The 26,494-nt window shown below is 46.5% G+C and overlaps 1 protein-coding gene across 1 annotated transcript in view; it reads left to right on the top strand.

Annotated features, from left to right (window-relative positions):
• Nucleotides 1–26,494, top strand: part of insc (INSC spindle orientation adaptor protein) — an 811,538-nt gene that overhangs the window by 139,935 nt on the left and 645,109 nt on the right. Inside the window, exon 2 of the mRNA XM_086007893.1 lies at nucleotides 8,525–8,619. Within this exon, the coding sequence (XP_085864019.1) occupies nucleotides 8,567–8,619 (53 nt within the window). The 5' untranslated portion in view covers nucleotides 8,525–8,566. The remainder of the gene's footprint in view (nucleotides 1–8,524; nucleotides 8,620–26,494) is intronic.

The raw sequence follows: 26,494 nt of genomic DNA, 5'->3' as shown, positions 1-26,494 counted from the left end.
CGGCTCCTCCAGCTCTACTTCCTGGATCCCCGTACCTGCCTCACTCGTAGTCACACCGTCCTGTCCCTGACCATGGGCTACATCTGAATTAATTAACTTCATAGGTGTGACCACCTCCTGATACACAGAGTCCAGGTACTTCTCCCCCTCCCTGATGTGTCGCAGTGTCTGAAGCTCAGACTCCAGCTCATCAACACGGAGCTGGAGTTCCTGTAGCAGCAGACACTTGTCACAGACATAATCACCGTGAGCCTCAATGGGGTCCACCGGCTCCCACATCTCGCAACAGTAAATAAAGGAATGTAGTTGTGGTAGGGGACAGTATAGTCGGGGGATTGATACTGTTCTCTGCAGCCATGACAGAGAGTTCCGAAGGTTGTGTTGCCTGCCCGGGTTAAAGACATTTCCTCGAGGCTGGAGAAGAACTTGGAGTGGGAGGGGGATGATCCAGTTGTTGTGGTCCACGTAGGAACCAACGACATAGGTAGAACTAGGAATGAGTTTCTGCTGAGGGAGTTTGAGGTGCTAGGATCCAAATTAAAATGCAGAACCTCAAAGGTAATAATCTCTAGATTGTTACCTGAGCCACGCACAAATTGGCATAGGGACAACAGATTAGAGGTTTAACTGCGTGGCTCAAAGAGTGGTGTGGGAGGAAGGGGTTTCATTTCATGGAGCACTGGCACCAGTACTGGGGAAAGAGGGAGCTGTTCCCTTGGGACGGGCTCCACTTAAACCTGGCTGGGACCAGTGTCCTGGCGAACTGAATAACTAGGCCAATAGACAGGGGTGGGAGGATTCAGGAAAGAGTAAATTTAAAAGCAGTGAGAGAAATGTCAAGGCTCTAGGGCAGAGTAAAGTTTTGGGTAAAGATAAGCAGAGTGGGTCAGAAAGGGAGAGAGAGAGTAACAAAGGTACAACATCAGTGACTGAGGTGACATCAGGGAAAATAGAAATAAGTCAAAGCTAAAGGCACCATATCTGAATGCACGAAGCATTCGCAACAAAATAGATGAATTAATAGCGCAGATAGAAATTAACAGGTTTGATCTAATAGCCATTACGGAGACGTGGTTGCAAAGTGGCCAAGTTTGGGAACTAACTATTCCAGGATACTTAACTTTTAGAAGAGATAGGCAAAATGGAAAAGGAGGAGGGGCAGCCCTGATAATAAAGGATGGGATAAAGACAGTAGAGAGAAAGGATCTTAGCTCCAAAAATCAAGAAGTAGAATCAGTTTGGTTAGAGCTAAGAAGCAGCAAGGGGCAGAAAACATTGGTGGAAGTTGTTTATAGGCCCCCAAACAGTAATTGTAATGTAGGGTAGAGTATAAATCAGGAAATTAGAGGCACGTGTAACAAGGGTAATACAATAATCATGGGGGACTTTAATGTACATATAGACTGGGCTCACTGCACCTGGGATCCCCTTACCTGCTTGCGTTGCAGTCACACCCTCCTGTCCCTGACCACTAACCAGACCTGTACCAGTACCTAACCTAAGGGGTGTGACTGCCTCCTGGATCAAAGTGTCCAGGTAACTCTCCCCATCCCTGATGCCCTGCAATGTCTACACCTCAGACTCCAGCTCAAAAACTCTGAGCTGAAATTCCTCAAGATGCAGGCACTTATTGCAAACATGGTTGTCTGGGATCACAGTGCTCTCCACAAACTCCCACATGCTGCAGTTGCGGCACACCACCTGCACTGCCATCCCTATATGACCTTGTTTTATTTAATTAAATTTAATTAAATTTGTAATTAGGTAACTTAGTTTACAGTGTAGTTTATTGACTACCTACTTGATCTAGATTAATTTATGGCTACTGATATTAAATATCTGCCTGTAACACAATGCACTACAAGTAGTGTAGGCAAAAAGCAACAACTCCTTTCCTCTGTACTCCGAATTCCCACTCTTTCCAAATTCCCAACCAAAGCACTATGTTCAAATCCACTCCGTTTAATCCCGATCTGTGCAGACCAGCATTTAAAGAATTAGGGAGAAAATTGAGTCACACCCCCTTTGGGGTGCTAACTTCACCGGGGCACTAAAAGTAGATTGGGAGGATTTTAGAATTCAGCAAAGGAGGACCAAGAAATTGATAAAGAAAGGGAAAATATAATCTGAGAGTAAACTAGCGAGAGACATAAAAACAAACAGTAAATAGGTATGTAAAAAGGAAAACATTAGTGAAAGTAAATGTGTGTCCCTTACAGGCTGAGACAGGAGAAGTTATGATGGGGAATAAGGAAATGGCAGAGAAATTAAACAAATACATTGGCCGGAATTTTGCTGGCGCTCAGAGTCAGGTTTGGAGGCGGGATATCTGGCAAAATCGCAATGATTGACAGCGGGTCAGAAACCCGCTGTCAACCTACCTCCAATCAATCTTCCCAAGTGTCGGGTCCCCGATTTGCACATGGACCCGATACCTAGCGGTGGTAAGAGGATTATAGCTACTCAACTGCTTGTTAACCGGTTGTTAACAGGCAGTTAGCAGGCTTTTTCCAATTTTGACACTTCTACTGTGGGCTTCCTGACATCCGGACACCATGCCAGGTAAGTGTGGCCTGTTGTGAGTCTGCTGTAATGTTTGTGCATTGATGACAGCTACAGAAGTGGTGTGAAGGACCCAATGGTGCACTGGTGAGTTTCAGAGGTAAGAAAATGTTGGGAAATTCTTTTTTAATGCATTTAGACTTTTCTGTAGGTAACAAGTTTTGAATTGTATGTGTAGTCCCACCTCATTGGGAGAACCTCACTCACCAGTGACAGATCGCTTCTGTAACCCCACCTGCAGCTGCCATCTGTTCTAGCCTGAGGAGGGAGAACCTGGGTGCAAAAGCTCACCTTTGAACAGTGATTGTCAGTGTTTGAAGCACCTCAATGCTGTCAAACACTGAAAAATCACCTGTCAAAAACAATTGTGCGTGGTCCCTTTAAGAAAACCGGCAGATGACGCATCATCAAAAACGTCATCTGACACCGGCTCCCCCTTAATTGGCCAGCTAGCCCGAAGGCCAATTGACGTAAAATTATGTCTGTGGGCCGGATGTAGTTGGGGTGGGACTGGAAACCGGAAGACAGCTGACCCACTCCCAAGCTGCCCCGAACCATAAAATTGTGGCTTTTGTGTCTGTCTTCACGGAAGAAGATGCAAAAACCTTCCCAGAAATAGTGGAGAACCAAGGCTCTCGTGAGGATGAGGAACTGTAAGAAATTAGTATTAGTAAAAAAATAGTACTGGAGAAATTAATGGGACTGAAAGCCGATAAACCCCCTGGACCTGATGGCCTACATCCTAGGGTTTTGAAAGAGGTGGCAATAGAGATAGTGGCTGCATTGGTTGTCATTTTCCAAAATTCCATAGATTCTAGAATGGTTCCTGCGGATTGGACGGTAGCAAATGTAACCCCACTATTTAAGAAAGGAGGGAGAGAGAAAACGGGGAACTACAGACCAGTTAAACAAAATTAGGGCTCATGGGATTGAGGGTAATATACTAGCATGGATTGAGGATTGGTTAACGGACAGAAAACAGAGAGTAGGGATAAACGGGTAATTTTCAGGTTGGCAGGCTGTAACTAGTGGGTTAGTGCTTGGGCCTCAGCTATTCACAATCTACATCAATTATTTGGATGAGGGGACCAATTGTAATACATCCAAGCTTGCTGATGATACAAAGCTGGGTGGGAATGTAAGTTGTGAGGATGATGCAAGGAGGCTTCAAGGGGATGTAGATAGGCTAAGTGAGTGGGGCAAGAACATGGCAAATGGAATATAATGTGGAGAAATGTGAAGTTATCCATTTTGGTAGGAAAAATAGAAAAGCAGAGTATTTTTTAAATGGTGAGAGATTGGGAAATGTTGGTGTTCAGAAGGACCTGGGTGTCCTTGTACACGAATCACTGAAAGTTAACAAGCGGGTGCAGCAAGCAATTAGGAAAGCAAATCGTATGTTGGCCTTTATTACAAGAGGATTTGAGTATAAGAGTAAAGACGTCTTATTGCAATTATATTGGGCCCTGGTGAGACCACACCTGGAGTATTGTGTGCAGTTTTGGTCTCCTTACCTAAGGAAGGATATACTTGCCATAGAGGGAGTGCAACAAAGGTTCACAAGACTGGTTCCTGGGATGGGGGTATTGTCCTATGAGGAGAGATTGAGTAGACTAGGCCTATATTCTGTGGAATTTAGAAGAATGAGAGGTGATCTCATTGAAACATAGAAAATTCTTACAGGGCTTGACAGGGGAGTCTAGAACAAGGGGTCACAGTCTCAGAAGAAGGGGTCGGCCATTAAGGACTGATATAAGGAGACATTTCTTCACTCAGAGGGTGGACAATCTTTGAAATTCTCTACCCCAGAGGGCTGTGGAGGCTCAGTCATTGAGTATATTCAAGACAGAGATCAAAAGATTTTTGAATACTAAGGCAATCAAGGGATATGGGGATAGTGTAGGAATGTGGAGATGAGGTAGAAGATCAGCCATGATCTTATTGAATGGCGGAGCAGGCTCATAGGGCCGAATGGCCTACTCCTGTTCCTATTTCTTATGTTCTTATGTTCTTAACTATCCAGCTGTGTTTGGTTTCTGCTTGTCTTTCAAATGGAAAGTTAACCAGTTTACAAAGAGTAGCATCATCAGTGGAAAAGAACATCAGTGTTGATGATAAGGTGGATGAAGAACACACTTCACTAGCAAACTTTTACAGAGGTTTTGTGGTAGAAGGTGAGTGTCTGATTATCATGTCACAGTGTTTGCATCCTCTGTGGAGATTGTGCATCAAATTCAACAGATCACTGGCACCAACAAAGAAGCTAGCTTTGCTATGAACATTGAGTGCCATGACATGTTGAGGGCTTTGACTTTAGGCTGGGTACGAAGAACTGCCAGAAAAGCCTTAATTGTTGAACAACTGTTGTGATATATTTTGGAATTATGTAAAAAGTTAATAAAACTCAATAAAGTGAAAAATGAAATGGAAGAATCAATTTGTACCTGAAATTTATCCCCCAAAAATTAAGATGGAGGGACACGTGATTTTTTTTGTGATTGGTCCTGGGGTAAAGAAAAATATTGCACATCATGATCAGAGAGAAGGCTTTTATATACATTCCCAAGGAATATACTTATTTATTTTCTAACAGAAGTAGTTTGCAACTTCTGCTAGCATGATGCAGCTTGTTATTTCAGTTTCCAGTTCTCAAGATTTAAATTTAGTCTCCAATTAACCTGCTCATGCTGTAAAATAAAAACTCACTTCATAGAAGATGCCCTCTGAGTATATAGGTTCTGGCTGTTAATGAGTCACTCTTTCTCGGATGGTAATGCCATTTGAAATAAGCAAAGTGAGGCAGTCCACATGTACTCTTAAGCAATGTCAAAACAGCATTCTGATGAGCAGATAAATGTTTCACTTGTATCTTCATATGTAATTTCATGCATTATTTGTAAAATAATGATCGACATTAGTGCATTTTGTTGTGTTCTCATATTTTCTAAGAGATAAATTGTTGAAGCTGACTCCTACTTTGGCACTCGTTACTTATAATCAACTTAATTAAAGAAGGTGCTAATTGGGCAAGATGGCAAGTGAGTTCCTGCATTCCTAATTAGAAGAGACTTTGGGTCTTTTTGGCCTTTATCAGTGTTAGAAGTTCAGTCTTTAAATCTTTTGGAATGTAAATTTTAATATTTTCGTTGGACCGAGGAGGATGATTTTGGATTCCTTTATCTGATCTCTGAAGTAGTGTTTTGAAAATATAAAATGTTTCCTTCATTGATACAAATAAACCGACTTCATCCCTCTCCCTGGTCATTGTCTGAGGCTGAACCAGCCTGTTCGCAACCTTGGCGTCCTATTTGACCCTGGGATGAGCTTCCAAACGCATAGCTGCTCCATTAACGAGACTGCCTACTTCCACCAACGTAACTGTCCCTGCCCCGCCTCAGCTCATCTGCTGCTGAAAGCCTCATCCAAGTCTTTTATTCCTCTAGACTTGATTATTCCTGTATCCTAACTTGCAGCAAGTCTCGTGCACCCATCACCCCTGTGCTCGCTCACCTACATTGGTTTCCGGTCTGGCAACGCCTTAATTTTAAAATTCTCATCTATGTTTTCAAATCCTTCCATGGCCTCGCCCCTCCCTATCTGTGTAACCTCCTCCAGCCCTACAACCCTCCGAGATCTCTATGCTCTTCCAATTCTGGCCTCTTGTGCATCCCCACTTTTAATCACTGCACCATTGTTGCCGGTGCCTTCAGCTGCCTAAGCCCTAAACGCTGGAATTCCCTCTCTAAGCCTCTCTGTCTCTCAATTTCTCTTTCCTCCTATAAGAAGCTCCTTAAAATCTACTTCTTTCACCTGTCTCCTTATGTGGCTTGGTGTCGAATTTTGTTTGAAACACTCCTGTGAAGCGCCTTGGGATGTTTTACTATGTTAAAGGCACTATATAAATGCAAGATGTTGTTGTAGTGAATTGAATATGGAACGATAGATAGATCACAGTAAATGTAAGCATTATGCCGTGGGTATTTTTACACTAGATATTATGTTCTCAGTTTCAGCATATCAAACCACTCCTGTAGCCGAGCCCTCTGTCCTTGTGAGCCATAGGTGCCTTTATTGGCTCAATATCCAAACATTTGTGGTGATCCTAGGAATCTGACAGAAAATTCTCTCAATGTATGTTGGGTTACTGATTGTATCATATGCCTTCATGTGATGTTCCTCGATTTTAGAAGGTGGTAGAATAAACATTTCATGGGACTGTTGCTCCGACTACAACATTTCAAGCAAATTTATTAAATAGTATATGGATAAGTGAACAGAAGCAATGCCACAATGTTGATATTCAGTAGTTACAGGATTCACCGTCCCTCCAGGGAAGATAGAACATCACAAACAGTTGCATCTGTTGTGCTAAACTGCAATGTAATCTGGACTGGACACAAGGAGGGCAATTTTAACCCTACCCACTCAGCAGCAACCGGGACCTACTGGGAAGATGAAGAAGCCCAAACAGGTCAGTTTTTTACTTTCCTCTGTGGGACCAGGAGGAGCAGGAGTGCACCCTTGGGGCCCACAAGGAAAGTCGTAGCCTCCCCTGCCCCGGATTGTCCCACTTTCCCTCCCCTGCCCCGGATTGTCCCACTTTCCCTCCCATGGGACTCTCCACACCTAATTTAATGCCGGTAAGTGGCCAAGGGTTGCTCAATTTTCTGGAGGCTGGCATCTGCTTCCTGACCACTTCCTGCCTGGAATGGGCAGGAGGTGAATCGGCGGTATGTTAATGAGGCACGGGGATTAAAATAGCCCGGTTCTCAAATTTTCTTCAGTAAGTGCATTTTGTAAGCTTGCTCCTTCTAAATGATATGCATGATGTGTTGAAATACAGACTTCGGCACTTTCTTGTAATTTAATTAATTATACCCTAGCACTTTAAGATTGTGAAACACCCTGAGGATAAAATTCAACTTCAGCGGGGCACAAAATGGGCAGCAGCAAATCAGCCAGCCATTATACAAACTCACCCAATGATCCTTTCCATTGAAATCAATGGAAAGGAAAGTCTTGCGATGTGTATAACAGGCAGCCTGCCCATTTCGTGTCTTGCCAACGTTGAATTTGACCTCCCTTTAGTCCTTCCTTTCTCTAACAATCAGCAGGCTTTTTGACATATGTGCTTAGCATTACCTAATCATGATAAACTACTGCACATGTCAGTTACGCAGCCATTTGCAGATGCTATACCTAAAGTCCTATCAGGACTAGAGCCATAAATGTGCATACATCGGTGGGCACAGAATAGAGAGGTTAGGCACTTCTTCCTCCTCCCCACTTGTGCCAACAGAGCTGCAACAGTGTTGTTCTGTAAACATGGAGGATTGGTTGTAAATCAGTAATGCAATCATGTGTATCATAAGCAGGAAGTCTGCTCTCACTTTCTGCACCTTTGGCATGACATATACTTGTTAACTTGTTTCATTTGTTGTTGCTAATACAACAGAAAATCAATATATGGATCACTAAAAGACATGGGCCCTGAATTTGGGACTTGAGGTACAAGTTGGGGGAGGGTAAAGTTGGCACAAGAGGCCGCTCAGATTCGGAAATGCCAGATCTCCATGCAGAAGACATATGGCTAAAGAAGTAGGGAAGGATGGGCTGAGGTAATGGAGAAGTCTGTGAACAAACATGAGGATTTTGGATTCAATGTGTTGGGCGACAGTGAGCCACTGGAGATCAGTGAAGGACGGGTAGGACGCAGCACAAGACAATAAGTTAGCAGTGAATGTCACTCCGTGGCACAGTGCATTAGAACTGTAACATACCGTGCCGCCCCAAGAGTGCAATTTTTCTAAATGTTTTAAACTTCAACAACACAAGTAGTTGCATGTGCAAACATGCAATCATTTTTTTTATGTAGTTAACTGCAACAGATGAACTGAAGTTGATTAGCTGTGATTGGTCTTCATGAAATTAATAATAATGACACCAAAAATTCCTGTTTTAGGTACTGTCTATGGAAGATTTTACCTGTGGCTGACTGTTGAACATGGCTTCTGGAGGCGGCAGTCTTTTTGAATCTCTCTCATCGTCTGTCCAGCGGTAAGTGCTGCGCTCATTTCATTAATTAATTGCTTTCATGTACAACAAGTTGCTGGCTGAAAATGGATTGTGATGCAATATATGAGAAAAAGCTTTCATGGCAGTGTGCCGGAAATGCACTGGTATCAGCAATATTAGACGCATGTCTGAAACATTCAGGCAGATTGAAGCATTGTGACCTTAGCTTGACAGAAAATGCTGCTCTGTAAAGTTTGAGCTTAAACTGCTAATAGGCCATTAACTGTGCTGTTGAACAAAATATTTTTTTTTAAATTGGAAATAATAGCACTTTTCCTTTAAAAGAATGCAATTTTTTGTCATGTACAACTGAAGACTGCCATTCAGGGTGAAATTAATAGCACCTGCTAACATTAGTAAGATGTTGGCTGAAGTTGATGCCGTATTGTACAAATCATGTTGCACCATATTTTGAAACGCTTTTCTTACAGAGTAATTCATGTGAAAATACATTTGTGCTCCCCAGTTGGTTCAGTCAGCAAATGCACCACCCAGTTGTTGTTTTTGTATCTTCACATTCTTCCCTTGGGATAGGGGAAGTATCCGTTAGTCGAACACTCCTTCCATGGCAATCACTATCATTATGCCAGTCCATAGGGTGGTTAATTCCTGGGAGGGTTTTATCGGCTCTCACAACCCATTTGATGAGCAGTGAGGCCACCCAACTGACGCAAGTATCCCCGCTGGATGTCAACCCAGAGTTCAGGGTCGGAGTTCTGGTCTTCACTGGCTGGGATTGTCTCAAGCAGGGTTTGGAACCTGTACCTTCTGATTTAGAGGAGGGAATCCTACCACTAAGCCAAAAGCCTGCTCCCACTACCCAGTGAGGTTCTGAATCTCACACATCAGAAATCTCAGTTCAAACCCTGTTCTGAGTTGACTGATTCTAGCCAGAGTGACTTTTGCATACTGCAATTGGCTTCAGTGGCCCAGTTGTAGGGAGGGAGATAAATAGGTAGCATTCCTAAACCTGCCAACACTCTTCTGGAAATGTATGTGTGTCGTCAGCGGGGGAGAACAGGATCAGATTCCGCTTTAATGCCTCACCTAGTCAAATAGCTTGGTGACAACCGATGTCTAGTCTAGCATGAAGAATGCTCACTTGGACGAGATAGGAGAGGGAACCCAGCGACTGTGCAACTGTATCCCAGCATGAGCCTGCATGGTCAATGGAAAAGAAAATGGGGCCGGTGTAAAACGGGTTGTGATTTACTGCCGCCTGTTTTGCACTGCCGCCCAAGACCAATTTCAGCCCCATTGAACACTGCAGATAACATCAAAACCCATTGGTTTATATTGCACATGTGTGACAATACGGTCCACAAGGCCATTTTTGTATTTGAATAACGTTTGGCTAACTTCTTTACCCAGAGAGTGGTTAGCATGTGGAACTTGCTATGACAGGGAGTACTTGAGGCAAATAGCACAGATGCATTTAAGAGGACACTGGATAAGTACATGAGGGAGAAAGGAATAGAACAATATGCTGGTAAGGTTAGATGAAGTAGAGTGGGAGGAGGCTCGTGTGGAGCATTAACACTGGCATATACCAGTTGGGCCGAATGGCCTGTTTCTGTGCTGTAAATTCTATGTAGTTCTATGCGCATTGAAACCTGTATAACTGGACACTCCCAAAAAATGGACACCTGTAAAAAACGGACACTTATTACATGGTAGCATATACAAGAGGCGGTCTGAAACCACAGACACTCACAAATTCCGAACTACAGACAGCCTTCAATGCAAACCTGCTGTAGCTGGAACTTTCACTGAGTCAGGGTCACTGGCGCTTCCCCTTGCAGCTTGCTTCCTTTCTACTGCTCAGTGAAAGAAATGGCTTTTGTGAAATGGGGAGCTCTTCAATATGCATAGCGGCAAAAAACATAAGAACATAAGCAACAGGAGCAGGAGTAGGCCATATGGCCCTTTGAGCCTGTTTTGCCATTCACTAAGATCATGGTTGATCTCCGACCTCAACTCCACTTTGCTGCCGATCCCCATATCCCTTGATTCACTTAGGGCTCAATTTTGCCAGGCCTGAGGAGGCAGGATTGAAGGCGTGTGAGGCGTTACAATCACAAAAACTGGCGGGCGGGCCCGATCCCGCCTCCATCCCGCCTCTGAGCAATTTTCCCACATGCGAGTTTTCTGACCCCGTCTCCATCCCGCCTCCAAGAGGCGGGATAGGCCCTTAAGGCCCTTAACAACCAGTTAAGTGCCTCTATAATACCATTTTGAGAGGCCTTTCTGATTTTAACAGTTTTCCCACACGCTGCATGCCTCCTCTGAAACACGCCAGTGAAACCTGGTGGTAGCACAAGTGGATTGCTTACTAACAGCTAAAGCTCCACCATTAAAAAGGAGTTTTCACCAATTATCATTTGCAGGTGGCAGAACTTTATTGTCTCCGGTCTGGGGGAACTTTTAACAGACCTACTCATTGTTGTGGAAGTTTGGAGTCTGACACCCATCTCCAGTGTGACCTCCTGAGAACCATTTATTTCCTTTCCTCCTGGACATCAGATTCAGATGAAGACCAGCCGCGGCAGCAGCAGAACCCTGAACAACAGCAGCACCAACTGCAGGAGAAACAGCAGGAGCTCCAAGCTGCTGCTCACCCACCTGAAGCTGCACAGGCCAGAAGGCGCCAGCGCATGGAAGACCGTCGGCACAGGAGATACCCCCCAAACAGGGTCTACAGACAGAGGATCAACTACCTCAACATGACTGAGCAGCAGTGCCAAAGGAGGCTCAGACTTTTGCGAGAGGTAATGGGTGACATCTGCCCAATGCTGCAGCAAGACCTGGAGCCCAGGGGAGCAGGTGGGCACCCCTTATCAGTGGCCATCAAAGTCACCACCGCACTCAACTTTTTCGCTTTAGGCTCATTCCAGGGATCAGCAGCAGACATCAGTGGCATCTCCCAGGCGGCCGCACACACTTGCATCACGCAGGTAACCGATGCCCTCTTTGCCATTGTGCACAATCACATCCATTTCTCCAAGGATCAAGCCAGTGTAACTGCGTGTTCAGTTGGGTTTGACAATCTGGCAGGTTTTCCAAGGGTGCAGGGTGTTGTTGACTGCACACATGTGGCCCTTAAGGCACCCCATCACAATCCAGGTATTTTTGTCAACCGCAAGGGCTTCCACTCCCTCAACGTACAGCTGGTGTGTGACCACAAGAAGGACATTTTGCATGTTTGGGCCAGTTGCCATGACTCCTTCATCCTGCGCCAGTCTAGTGTGCCTCCGCTCTTCAGTCCACCAGACCAACTTAATGGATGGCTACTTGGAGACAAGGGCTATCCCCTGAAGACGTGGCAAATGATGCCGTTGAGGAGCCCATCCAATGAAACTGAGGGGCGCTACAACTCCAGCCACATTTCCACCAGATCCATAATCAAGCAAACCATTGGTTTGCTGAAGATGCGCTTCAGATGCCTGGATAGATCAGGTGGAGCCCTGCAGTACTCAGCAGCCAGGGTCTCCAGAATCGTCGTGGTTTGCTGCGCACTTCACAACATGGCACAGCATTGTGGCTTGCAGATGCCTGAGGAACAAGTGGCTCATCACATAGCCTCCTCAGATGAGGAGGAGGAGAGCGACAACGACCAGCTTGCAGAGGCGCATCAACCAGTGCCAACAGCATGCGAGCACATTGCTGGCCGGGATGCAAGGCACGCACTCATCTTGGCCAGATTTACTTAGCCTAGCCAATCAAGCACTTTTGCCTCGCATCTTCTTACCAGAGCATCGACAATGGCCAAGAACCTATGGATTCCTATCACTCTGACCACCATACTGACAATTGCAAGTCATCCTAAGCCCTCAATTTGGAAGCCCCATTAGCGATATGACACATGCCACAACTGCAACAGTTGACATCAGAATTTTTAATGACAATAACCAACTGATGGCTTTTCAACATTAAACATAACATTTCACCCAAGTGACTACCATTGTGACTACTTGTGTATTATCTTCCTCTTACGCATGCTCCTATGTGGTACTTTCCCTGTGGCTTCAGCAGATGTGGAGGCCCCTTGCTCACTTTCTTGCTGCTCCTGTCTCGACACCTTTGGCGGGCGTCCTCTGAGGTTGCAAACCTGTGAGGGCTCGGCAACAGTCTGCTGCTCCTGCGGCTGTGCAGGGGTTGAGACGCCGATCTCAGTTGGGTGGGGAGTCTGGTGGGGCTGTGACCGAGGGCTCTGCAGTGACATGGTCGTGTGAGCACTTGGAGAGGAGCCCCCACTTCGTTGTTGTATGCCACTGTAGTGTCCGTGTGTAGATAAAGACACTGAAGACAGGAGTTGGTTCATAGGTATTTACTAAGCAAGTCTGGGGGGGGTTCTTAAGGATATACACAATACACAGGCTTATATAGCCCAAGTGGCAATTACCGGCATTACGCACACCTGGGGCTCTTAAAGGCACATACACCACAATTGCTCTTAAAGGCACATACACCACAATTCCTCCCCTTCTAGCTAACTAGTACATCATATTTTAAGTAATTATTAATTACATGTTATATGCAAAATAATATACATTGCTGTATTAATTAATTATAAGTTAGTCTCTCAGGAGGCTTCCTGACTCGGTCCGGATAATGCCTCGGGGGTGTAGTAGTTTCTGGTGGTGTAGTAGGTACTTCTGGCAAGGCTGATTCGGCTTGAAGGCCAGTGTCGGGTTCATCGGGTTCCAGTATCACCGGATCGGAGGTAGATATGGGTATCTCTACTTCATCGTTAGATGTATAGCGTGGTGGTGTAGGTTGTCCCTTTTCGGATGACTTGATGATTTGGTCAGCATGGCACCTTATTATGCTTTCTCCGATGTCCACGGTATACATCAGTGGTCCTAGTCGTGTGCAGTTAGTCCCAGGCTGCCATTTCTCGGTACGGTAGTCCCGGGCCAAAACCGGTTGGCCTATCTGGAAGGCCCTAGTTGGCCTTTCATTCATGCCCTGAAACTGCCGGTTCTCCACGTCCCTTCGGATGTTGGGCTTGACCAAATCCAGCCGGCATCTTAGGTTTCTATTGTAGAACATCATGGCGGGAGTTTGGTTTGTAACCATATGTGTTGCATTCCTATATGCAAATAAGAAGTTATCCACCTTGTGCTGAAGTTTTATGTCTTCATTACCCATGGCCTTTATGGCCTTCTTAAAGGTCTGGACAAACCTTTCAGCCAATCCATTGGTGGCGGGATGGTATGGGGCGGACGTGTAGTGCTTTACCCCATTGTTCTTTAAGAACTTTCTGAATTCTTCGGACACAAATTGCAGTCCATTATCAGAACATATCTGTTCCGGCAGCCCATTCCTGGCAAATATGGTCCTTAATACTGTGATGGTTTTTTCCGTGGTGGTGGAGGACATCTTTATTACCTCCGGCCACTTGGAGTGTGCATCAACTGCGATTAAGAACATTGAGTCCATAAATGGACCAGCAAAGTCGATGTGCACCCTTTGCCAGGGAGATGAGGGCCACTCCCATGGATGTAGAGGGGCCTGTGGCGGAGCATTTTGGACCTTCTGGCATCCTAGGCAGCTCTTGGTCATGTCTTCGATGTCTCCATCGATACCTGGCCACCATACAAACGCCCTAGCTAGGTTCTTCATTTTCACTCCACCCAGATGCCCCTCGTGAAGCTCCTTTAGCACTTTATCCTGGAGTTTGGGTGGAATCACCACTCTGGATCCACACATCAAGGTTCCTCGGCACACTGACAGCTGTTCTCTTCTTTGCGAGAATGCTGGCAACAGTGGTTCGCCATGTGCTGGCCATCCCTTCATTGTTAAATCGTAGACCCGTGAGAGAGTAGGGTCATTTCTGGTCTCCCTTTCAATGGCAGAATTTGTCACCGGTAGACATTCCACTATGGTAGAGTGGAATATCTCTACTGGGTCTACTGTAGGTGCCTCTTCTATCGTTGGCAACGGCAGGCGCGATAAACCGTCAGCATTCCCATGCTGTTTTGACCCTTTGTATTCAATGTTGTATTGGTGTGCCCCTAGAAAAAGGGACCACCTCTGTAGTCTTTGTGCCGTCATAATGGGGACACCCTTCTTAGGGTTGAATATGGAGGTGAGGGGTTGATGGTCAGTCAGCAAGGTAAATTTTTGTCCGTGTAGGTAATGGTTGAATTTCTTCACTCCCCATACCAGGCTGAGTGCTTCCCTGTCTATCTGGGAATAGTTACGCTCAGCTGAGTTCAATGAGCGTGACGCAAAAGCTATCGGCCGTTCCGAGCCATCAGGGAATCTATGGGACAATACCGCTCCTATGCCGTAAGGGGATGCATCGCACGCCAGTCTGATTGGTAGTGATGGGTTGTAATGAGCCAAAACTTTCTCGGATGTGATTAAGTCTTTACATTTATGGAAGGCACGTTTACAGTCTTCGTTCCATTTCCAAATCACTCCTGTGTGTAGAAGATCATTAAGAGGGTGTAGAATAGTTGATAAGTTTGGTAAAAATTTATGGTAGTAATTTATTAATCCCAGGAATGACCTCAATTGTGAAACATTTTCAGGTGCTGGGGCTTTTATAACTGCTTCAATTTTTTCAGGTGACTTATGCAACCCTTCCTTATTAATTATGTGGCCACAATATGATATCTGATTTTGGAAATATTCGCACTTGGGGCGATTTGCTCGTAGGCCCTGTTCTTTCAGCCTAGTGAGCACCTGCTCCAAATTGGCAAGGTGCTTGTTGTCGTTTTCTCCTGTTATAAGGATGTCGTCTAGGTAACACTGAGTCCCCGGAATTCCTTGCAGGACTTGCTCCATAGCTCTTTGCCAGATAGCTGGAGCTGATGCTACTCCAAAAACCAGTCGATTGTACTGGTACAGGCCTTTGTGTGTGTTTATTGTGAGATACTTTTTAGAGGTCTCCTCAACCTCCATCTGTAGATATGCCTGTGCCAAGTCAATTTTTGTGAAACGTTTTCCTCCGGATAAGAGGATACTGTACCGTGTGAAGGACCGGGTTTACAGTCACCTTAAAGTCCTCACAGATGCGAATTTTTCTCTGTTCCTCAGAGTTATTTTTCAATGCTTTTTTCATGACTGGAACGATGGGTGTTGCCCATTCGCTCCAATCTATTTTGGATAATACGCCTGCCTTTTCCAAATTCTCCAGCTCTGCCTCGACTGCCGGACATATTGCGTATGGCACCGGTCTTGCCTTAAAAATTTTTGGAATTGCTGTATCTTCCACTTTTATTGAGGCGGTGATGCCTTTCAAGTTTCCTAGTTTCTCTTGAAACACTTCTTTGGCGTTGGCCAAGATGTCTTTTAATCGTTCAGGTATGATGTCATCATTGTTTTTTTCCTTACTGGTCACCGTCAGTGCCTGAATGGAGTGCCAGTCTAAACGTATCTTCCTTATCCATTCACGTCCCAACAACGGTGGACCACCATCTTGTAGAATGTATAAATACAACTTTTGTATTTCTTTGCCGTTGTATACCACAGGCACCTTTATTTTTCCTTTGGGGTATACTTTCTGCCCCGTATATGTTTTTAAGATAATGGATGTGTCTTTTAGAGGTATATGCGAAAATAGCCTCTCGTAATCTCGTCGATTTATTACGATTAGAGCTGATCCTGTATCGAACTCCATTTTAACTGGGGACCCTGCTATTATGAGGGTAACCCAAATGGTCTGGTAATCTTCATTGGCAATTACATTATGTAATTTGAGAGAGCTTAGTCTCTTGTTCCCGGAGTCGCTATCGCTCTTCTGGTCTTTGGAGCTACTGTCCGTCATTATTTGTACCTTTCTGTGCTTTTCCTTATTGATTCTTTTCCCGTTAGTGGATTTTTTATTTTCAGATCGGCATACACGTGGAATGTGTCCCATCTTTCCACATCGCCTGCATGCTTTTTCTTTGAACCAGCAATCCCTCTGGTCATGGTTGGATCTGCCGCAGCGATAACATCTCTCGAAACCCCGTGTCATTTCATGGGTGCCGAAGTCCTGTGGCCTTTGCTGTATCTTTGCCGCTCCTATTGCACTGAAAGCCTTGTCCAGTGTTAAATCTTTTCCAGAAGATACCTTTTTTTGTGTTTCTACACTTAGGGGATCGCAGATGAATTTGTCTTGCAGAGAATCTGCCAGTCCTGCCTCGAATTGGCAGTGTAGGGTATCAACAATCTCCTCAAAATTCTTGTCCATCGGTTCGGCTGGAGTGATTAAGTTGCGTAACAGCTTGTATGTTTCTGCGCCCATTAGATCCAGAAGCACTGAAGCTTTTTTTTCATCTTCTATTCCATTTGCGGTGCAAAACACCTCCACTCTTTCTACATATGTGGTCCAATCCTCTATCTTGTTATCAAAAACATCAATATTGCCAAAGTTAGGCTCTGTTTCGTTATCAAAAGCATCAATATTGCCAGACTTAGGCATTTCAAAAAAGATATGGCGCTTCCCGCGCTTTTTTTTCCTCTGTAGCAACGATATGGCGCTTCCTGCGCTTTCCCGCCACTGCTACCGATAACAACGCTGTTTTACTGTGGTTTCCGTTTATTCACTGTTGGAGACTCGTTCCCGACGGAGGTCTAAACGCTGACCTGCTTGCCGCGCCGGCCGTCTCCCGAGTGCACCCTCCCAGTCCGTTATTGCTTGCTTCTGATTTCGCTGCCTGTCTCAGCTGTAGAGCCCGCTGCTGGAGCCCCAGCCTGACGCCCAGGAAGGATTAGCGCAGTACCTGCCACCAGCTTGGCCAGCTGGTGAAACCACAGTTTCTATTACTTCCTTGAGTCTTCTGGACGCTGGAGGAATCGATGTCCTTGAGGTGCTGCCGAATTGCAGGTAAGTCCGTTTCTACTTCGTCGCCACTGTAGTGTCCGTGTGTAGATAAAGACACTGAAGACAGGAGTTGGTTCATAGGTATTTACTAAGCAAGTCTGGGGGGGGGTTCTCAAGGATATACACAATACACAGGCTTATATAGCCCAAGTGGCAATTACCAGCATTACGCACACCTGGGGCTCTTAAAGGCACATACACCACAATTGCTCTTAAAGGCACATACACCACAGCCACCAACATCCCTCTCATGGGTCAGCCCCACTTCAGAGCTAGCAAGTGGCTTGACAGCACCTTGCTGCAATTCAGGGGGGCCATGAGGACCCGTTTCTGTACTGGAAGTCCTACTCTCGAGGACTTGCCTGAAGGTCTGGTTTGTTTGCTCAAGAGCTGACCATCGCTCCTCAAGAGATGTCAGTCTATTCTGAACAAATACCATGTTTTCCATACCCTGGCGACTAAGCTTCTCCATGGACGTAGCCATCCTCTCCTCTACTGTAGCCATCCTCTCCTCTACGGTAGCCAGCCTTACCATGGAGGTAGCCATCCTTTCCACGGAGGTTGCCATCCTTTCCGTGGTGATGCGTTCATGCGCCAACGCCTCCACAAAGGCTCTGCTCATGTTGCAATGGACTCCTCCATTCGCTCCACACTCACAGTGATCCTGGAGACAAAACCTGTCAGAGACTCCTGCACCTGTTCCTGGAGTTCCAGCACCACTCTTCTTCTGGATGGACCCGGAGGCAGAGGGTCGATATGCAGCTGGGCCGAGCTGGCAGAGTCCTGCGCCCTCCAACTAGGACTCTCCACCGCTGTCCCTATCTCCACCATCTGCTGATGCTCACTTGTGAGCTGTGATACACCAGGTGACAACACTGCACTATCTCACCAAGGTACCACCGAGGTGTGCGTGTCTGCATTGGTGCTGGGCGCGCTGAATTCTGCTGACGCTGCGCCCTCAGAGGTTGTAGCTTCCTCTGAGGAGTCTGGAGGCTAAGGCTGTTCCTCCTGGATAGTGGGGATGGGGGCATCGATGGTCCTGTGGGGGAGTAAAGGAAAGAGTCAGAGATGTGAGGCGAAGGTTACATGCACATTGAATATTGCAGATGATCAAAATTCAATCTGTTGGAGCATCAGAATCATTATCAGTGACTCATGCAATGTCAATGAGAGAGATGGAAAACTATTCTGTCACCAGCTTGCTGTGATGCACCCGTCTGTCTGTCCCCCACTTGTGCATCCTCCTCCACTCCCACGATTTCCAGGGCTGCCTCCTCCCAGGGGGTGAGCTGGGCTACTGAGGGTGGCCCTCCCCCTGTCCTCGCTCTTTCCCTCTTATTGTGAGCTCTTTTTTCCTGCAATGAGGGAGACAAGTGGAGTTTGAGTGAGAATGAAGAAGTGAGTGTAGAGAATCCATATCATTGATGGTTAGAAGGAGACAAAGATGGAGTGAGGTGGCAAGACCAAGGGCCCTCCCTGTGTGTTGTAAGTTGTTTTCATAGCATCACAGCGATAGGGAGTGTGAGGGCTGCATAGTCAAATAGTTAGGTGAATGTGACCATAGAGAGGGAATGGGTAAGGGTGCAGGGATGTCAGTGTCAAGTGGGATGTGGAGGAAGAGGTTGTCAAAGCTGAGTACTGGTGAGGAGAGGCAATGGGGATCAGATTGAGGGTGATGGGAAAGTCATACTCACTTATCCAGTGCGCAGAAGGTCATGAAACCCCTTCCTGCTCTGCAGCCAGGTTCTGCGGCACATAGACAAAGAGTTGACCTCCTGGGCCACTTGCATCCACCCAGCTTTCGTCTGCTGGAGAGGCTTCTTCCTCCCTGAGGAAGGGAAGAGCACTTCCTTATTTCCTCTTTCTCCCTCCATCAGAGCTTGGAGGGCGGCGTCATCGAACCTTGGTGCAGACTTTGGCCTACTGCTGGACATATTGGCTGGAGGAATCTATCACAGCAAAGGGCATAAGGTTTGCAGTCTGCAGAAGAAGCAAGGCTGCTTGCAGGCCTTAAATCCAGCAGTACTGATGACGTAATCGGAGGTGACTTTCAGGATGGAAAGACTAAGTGGGCCAGGGGTTCCCATACACTGGAAATCAATTGCCCAATTATGTGAAAATCGCATATTTTTCCCACATCAAATTGGAGTCGGGTGGCTAACACAAAAAGCGGCTGACACGCCCCCAGCCCGCACCAATGGCAAAATTGAGCCCCTAGAGTCCAAAAATCTATCTATCTCAGTCTTGAATATACTCAACGACTGAGCAGCCACAGCCCTTTGGGGTAGAGAATTCCAAAGATTCACAACCCTCTGAGTGAAGAAGTTCATCCTCATCTCAGTCTTAAATGGCCGCCCCCATATCTTGAGACTATGGGCTAGATTTTCTCAGCCCTGAGGAGGTGGGCATGGAGCTGGGACTGCTGGTAAAGTAGCAGAAAGTGGTGGCGAATGGCAAACCCGCCCCCATCCCGCCTCCGTGCCCTTTTGCCAGGAGGCGGGAAGATGTGCTGCTTCGGGTCCCCTCTCCTGGAGACAGGAAAGGCATTAATTCCTTTTAACTGCCTGTTAACAGGTAGTTAACAGACAAGAAAAAGGATTAGTGCCATTTTGCCTTCTCAGGTGAAGACTTCCCGACCTCAGAGAACCCCGTCGGGTTTGAGGAGACATGAAGGAGGTCTGCGGGGGTCGGAGGCACTTGGAAATAAGATGTAGAGGTGAGTGATGGGTGCAAGTGTGGAGCGGTAAGTGTAATATATGTACCTTTAAGGGGGAGAACTACTTTTTACAGCTCCTGTATCCTGTAGTACCGGCAGTGACCACACCTGCATATAAACCCTGAGTAGTGATCTGTACAGTCAGTTGCAGTTTGAACCCTCATTCAGTAAACACCTGTTGATCGTTCCCTGCAGTCTTTGTCTGATTATTGAAGGACACAACATTAAGATACACAGATATAACATTGGCGACGACGCAGATTCGAAACTACCTGCAACTCTGCATCACCTCCCAGGGATTCGCTCCTGGAGAACAGTGGAAGGAGGTCGAGTCCAGAAGCACAGGCGTCGACCACGGGCAACCGCCCAGTCATCCAGCGGAGATTTGAGCATCGCAGGGGAGGCTGTCGAGAGCCAGGCTTGGCTTTCCAGTCATGGTGGTCCAGCGAAACGGGCTGGCAACAGGTACTGCGCAGACCCTTCCCGGACAGCGGCGGCTAGAGCCGACCGAGCAGCACAGAAAAGGCCGAGCAGCGTCGACGGGGGAGAGAGAGAGGGCAGAGCGCACAGGGCGCAGCCGGTGTTCAGGACCGAGTGGCGTCAACGGGGAGAAAGATGAGAGAGAGCAGAGCGCAGCCGGTGTTCAACGGCCGAGCAGCGTCAACGGGGGAGAGAGATGCACAGGAAAACGCGAGGCACTGCCATTGCCACGAGGACTGCAGAGAGCGGCATTGGCAGCAGCGCAGGAGCAGCGCACCAAACCCACAGGGCGTCGCCATTTGCCATGAGGACCGCCGAGAGCAGCATTGGCAGCAGCGCGGGAGGTGCCATTTTAAGCCGCAGTGGGGAAGAAAGGAAAGCACGGGAGACGCCATTTTAAGCCAGTCTAACCACACCCAAAAATGCTGAAGAGTGGCAGTATCACAGCGTTCAACAATGAAGTCAAAGATTGGACGACATATGTCGAACACATAGAAGTATACTGCAAGGCGAATGAAGTGCCAGGTGACAAGAAAGCGCTGGTATTGTTGAATTCAATGGGTGCAAAAACGTATGGCTTACTACGAAACCTAGTAACCCCAGAAAAGCCAGTAGAAAAAGATTTTGAAAACATAGTGTCAATCCTACAGGACCATTTAAACCCCACACCGCTGCTGATAGCAGAAAGATTTAAGTTTCACAAAAGGAACCAGCATAAAGATAATGGTAATGCTGAGTATTTATCGGAACTACGCAAGCTATCGAAACACTGCCAGTTTGGAACGGGACCAGCAGATACTTTAAGGGACAAGTTTGTGTGTGGGCTTCAAAGTGAAGGAACCCAGAAATGGCTTCTATCAGAAAAGGATCTTACGCTGGACAAGGTTTTCAGCATTGCAGTATCACACGAAGCAGCAGCACGGGGCGCTGCAGAGATACAATGGAGACCGCAAGAATATGGCACAAATGAAATGTCATACGGAACAGTGAAGTGCTATCGCTGCGGCAGAACAACACACGACCATAATGATTGCTGGTTCAAGAACAAAGTGTGCAGACAGTGTGGAAAAGTAGGACACATAGCAAGAGTCTGCAGGTCGGGAAAGAAAACCAGCAGCAAGAAATCTCCACAGGAGAAGTACAAGAAGGTACATAAGGTGACGGAGAGTAGTTCAGATGAACAGAAGAGTGATACAGACTCCGGAAGCAAGGAGCTGGGTTGTCTGAAACTACATAATGTGATCAAAACGGAGGATCACCAAACTATCTGGGTCATGCTCAAGGTAGCAGGAGTCCAAGTGAAAATGGAATTGGACACAGGATCAGCCCTAACAGTCATAAACCGAAGGGACTACAAGCGGCTATTCTCGCATATACCCTTGAGAGATACAAAGATTGTCTTGAAGACGTACACGGGGCAAAAAGTCTACCCCAAAGGAAAAATAAGGGTGAACATTATATATAACGGCAAGGAAACACCAAAAATGGACCTATATGTATTGCCAGATGGAGGACCACCATTACTAGGACGTGAATGGATCCGGAAGATACAGCTAGATTGGCATTCCATACAAGCACTGACTGTAGATGCCAAAAAGGATGACGACGTCACACCTGGACGACTGTCGAAAATGCTAACTGACGCACAAGAAGTGTTCCAGCAGGGACTCGGAACACTAAAAGGCATAACAGCGACGATCAAAATAGAGGAAAATGCAAGCCCAAAGTTTTTTAAGGCCAGACCGGTACCTTATGCGATCCGCCCAGCCGTCGAAGCAGAGCTGGAAGGTTTGGAACATTCAGGAGTACTGTCCAAAGTGGACTGGAGCGAGTGGGCTACACCCATCGCTCCTGTAATGAAGAGGTCGTTGAGTAATACGCCTGGGGAACCAAAGAAGGTTCGCATCTGTGGGGACTTTAAGGTGACAGTGAACCCAGTCCTTCACACTGTATAATATCCGCTTCCGCGGATTGAAGATATTTTCGCCTCACTATCTGGAGGGAAACGCTTCACTAAGATTGATCTGGCCCAGGCGTACCTGCAAATGGAGGTAGAAGAAGCCTCGAAACAGTACCTCACGATCAACACTCATAAAGGTCTCTACCAATACAACCGGCTGGTGTTCGGGGTAGCATCAGCTCCGGCTATTTGGCAAAGGGCAATGGAACAAGTCCAGCAAGGGATTCCAGGGACCCAATGTTATTTGGATGACATCCTGGTCACGGGCAAAAATGACAGTGCTCACCTCATCAACCTGGAGCAGGTGCTCACTAGATTGAAGGAATATGGGCTACCAGCTAATCGCCACAAATGCGAGTTTTTCCAGAAGCAGATCTCGTATTGTGGCCACGTTATTGATAAAGAGGGGTTACATAAGTCCCCTGAAAAGATTGAGGCAGTAGTCAAGGCTCCAGCACCGGAAAATGTGTCACAACTGAGGTCGTTCCTCGGGCTGGTGAACTACTACCATAAGTTCTTGCCGAATTTGTCTACCATACTATACCCACTGAACACCCTACTACAAACGGGGGTACCATGGAAGTGGAGTGACGAATGTAAACGAGCCTTCCAGAAGAGCAAAGCATTGATCACATCAAAAGAGGTGTTGGCTCATTTCAACCCAGCACTACCAATTCGGTTGGCGTGTGATGCATCACCCTATGGCATTGGAACGGTGCTGTCGCACAAATTCCCGGACGGCTCGGCAAGGCCAGTAGCCTTTGCGTCTCGGTCACTAACCTCAGCCGAGTGTAACTACGCCCAGATTGACAGGGAGGCCCACAGCCTAGTGTGGGGAGTGAAAAAGTTCAGTCACTATCTGCACGGGCAGAAGTTCACCTTGTTGACTGACCACCAACCACTTGTCTCCATCTTTAATCCAAAGAAGGGCGTTTCGGTGATGACTGCGCAACGGCTACAGAGATGGTCCCTTTTTCTAGGGGCGAACCAATATGAAATCGAGTATAAGGGCACGAAACAGCATGGAAATGCTGATGGACTGTCACGCCTGCCACTGCCTACTGCGGAGGAAGCACCAGCAGTGGATCCTGTCGAAATATTTCATTCGACTATAATTGAATGCTTGCCAGTAACTAACGCTGGTATAGAGAAGGAGACCCGAAATGACCCGACACTGTCTCGGGTATATGATTTGACGGTGAAGGGATGGCCAGCACATGGCGACTCACTGTTGCCAGCATTCTCATCCAGAAGAGAACAGCTGTCAGTATGCCAGGGGACCTTGATGTGTGGATCCCGAGTGGTAATTCCACCCAAGTTAAGGGAGAGAGTGCTCAATGAGCTTCACGAAGGTCATCTGAGAGGGGTGAAAATGAAAAGCCTTGCTAGGGCTTATGTGTGGTGGCCGGGGATCGATCAGCAAATCGAGGACCTGACAAAGAGCTGCTCAGGATGCCAGAAGGTCCAAAATGCACCACCACATGCCCCTCTACACCCATGGGAGTGGCCCTCATCTCCATGGCAATGGGTGCATATTGATTTTGCTGGTCCATTCATGGACTCAATGTTTTTAATAGCCGTGGATGCGCACTCGAAATGGCCTGAGGTGATCAAAATGTCCTCCACCACCACGGAGAAAACTATTGCAGTCCTACGGACCATTTTTGCCAGGAACGGCTTGCCAGAGCAGATTTGCTCTGATAACAGACCACAGTTTGTGTCCGAAGAGTTTCGAAGATTTATGAAAAGGGATGGGGTAAGGCATTATACATCCGCCCCGTATCATCCAGCCACAAATGGATTGGCTGAGAGGTTCGTACAAACCTTTAAAAAAGCAGTAAAGGCCATGTGCGATGACGACATTCCACTGCAGCATAAGGTGGACAATTTCCTGTTAGCCTACAGAAATGCGACACATGCAGTCACCAACCAGGCCCCGGCCACGATGTTCTTTAACCGAAGGTTGAGATCTCATCTGGATTTGCTCAGACCAAATGTACGAAGAGATGTTGAGAGTAAGCAATTCCAGCACATCAATGAGAAGCCGACAAGGAGCTTCAATGTAGGGCAACCAGTCTTGGCCCACGACTACCGAACAGAGAAATGGCAACCAGGAATGATATGCACACGGCAGGGGACACTAATGTACACAGTGGATGTTGGGGAGAACATTGTGAGACGCCATGCTGACCAGATCCTAGAGTCACAGGAACGAGTCAACCCCATGTCTCGGCCATACGTACCTGGTGAGGAACCCGACGTACAGGTCGCATCTACCTCAGAAACAATAGCATTGGAAGCTGATGAATCAACTGACGACAGGGTGTTAGAATCACCTCCGCACCAAGAGCGAGACACTCGGGAAAGGCGTTATCCAGAAAGAATCAGGAAGCCTCCCCAAAGACTGAATTTATAGATAGACTATTTTCAGTTAATGTTGCATGTTAAAAGTGTTAATTGTAATTAGTTGATATTTAATTGTTAAATGAGTGTTATGGTACTGTTAATCTAAAAGGGGAGGAATTGTAACGTATGTACCTTTAAGGGGGAGAACTACTTTTTACAGCTCCTGTATCCTGTAGTACCGGCAGTGACCACACCTGTATATAAACCCTGAGTAGTGATCTGTACAGTCAGTTGCAGTTTGAACCCTCATTCAGTAAACACCTGTTGATCGTTCCCTGCAGTCTTTGTCTGATTATTGGAGGACACAACATTAAGATACACGGATATAACAGTAAGTATGTAAGGTGAGTAATAAGTGATGTAAGAAAACTACTAGGCACTTGGTCTAGGCGTTAAACAAAGCTTTAATCAACTGTTTTACAACATGGAAGTCTAGTTCTATCTTTCACTGGTTCCTGTTAAGAATGTCCTGCGCAAGCTGGGCCTGTGCCTGAGTATTTATACTCTCCCTGGACAGTGCCACCCGTAGACCGCTCAGTATTATTTCACAAGTCTTTCTTTCATAAATGACTGATTCATGTCAATGTGTTTAAAAAGGTTACCTTGTTTTCTTCCTACAGCCTTCATCCACCCTGGATCGGGAGACCCGACATCTTCCTTGTCAATTTCACAGACTGGCTGTTGGATCCTCCGAACCAACAGCCATCTGAAATCGACAAAATTGAAAGGTTTGATGAGTCCTGAACACAAGGGCTCATCAAACTACAGAGAATGCCAGTGTTTGACAGCTTCACAAAGCTGTCAAATGCTGACATTTCTTCTTTCAAGAAGTCTTGACAGATAGCACGTCAGACATTGATGTGCTCTGTCAGTGACTTCCTCCCTAATTGGCCTGCCGAGCCCGCAGGGCGGGCTTAACAAGTTCAATCAGGGGAAAATCCCTCTGGTTGGTCAGACGATGATGGAGGCGGGACATTGACATGACAAGCAGCAGTCCCGCCTCCAACTCGTCTCCATTGAGAAAATCTCCTAGTTCTAGACTCTCCAGCCAGGGGAAGCAACCTCTCAGCGTCTAACCTGTCAATCCCCTCAGAATCTTATTTGTTTCAATGAGATCACCTCTAATTTTTCTTAACTCCAGACAGTATAGACCCAATCTACTCAATCTCTCCTCATAAGACAACCCTCTCATCCCAGAAATCAATCTAGTGAACACTTGTTTCACTGCCTCTAAGGCATGTATGCCCTTTCTCAGATAAGGAGACCAAAACAGTGCTCAGTACTCCAGGTGTGGTCTCACCAAAGCCCTGTAGAATTGTAGTAAGACTTCCTTACTCTTATTCTCCAACCCCCTTGCAATAAAGGCCAATATGCCATTTGCCTTCCTAATTGCTTGCTGTACCTGCATGCTAACTTTCTGGGATTCTTGTATGAGGACACCTAAATCTCTCTAAACACCAACATTTAATAGTGTCTC

Source organism: Somniosus microcephalus, chromosome 15 (assembly GCF_052327205.1).
Source record: "Somniosus microcephalus isolate GS21.2 chromosome 15, FLI_Smic_1.0, whole genome shotgun sequence".
In the NCBI taxonomy this organism is placed as follows: Eukaryota; Metazoa; Chordata; class Chondrichthyes; order Squaliformes; family Somniosidae; genus Somniosus; species Somniosus microcephalus.
This window is presented reverse-complemented; position numbering and strand designations above follow the sequence as displayed.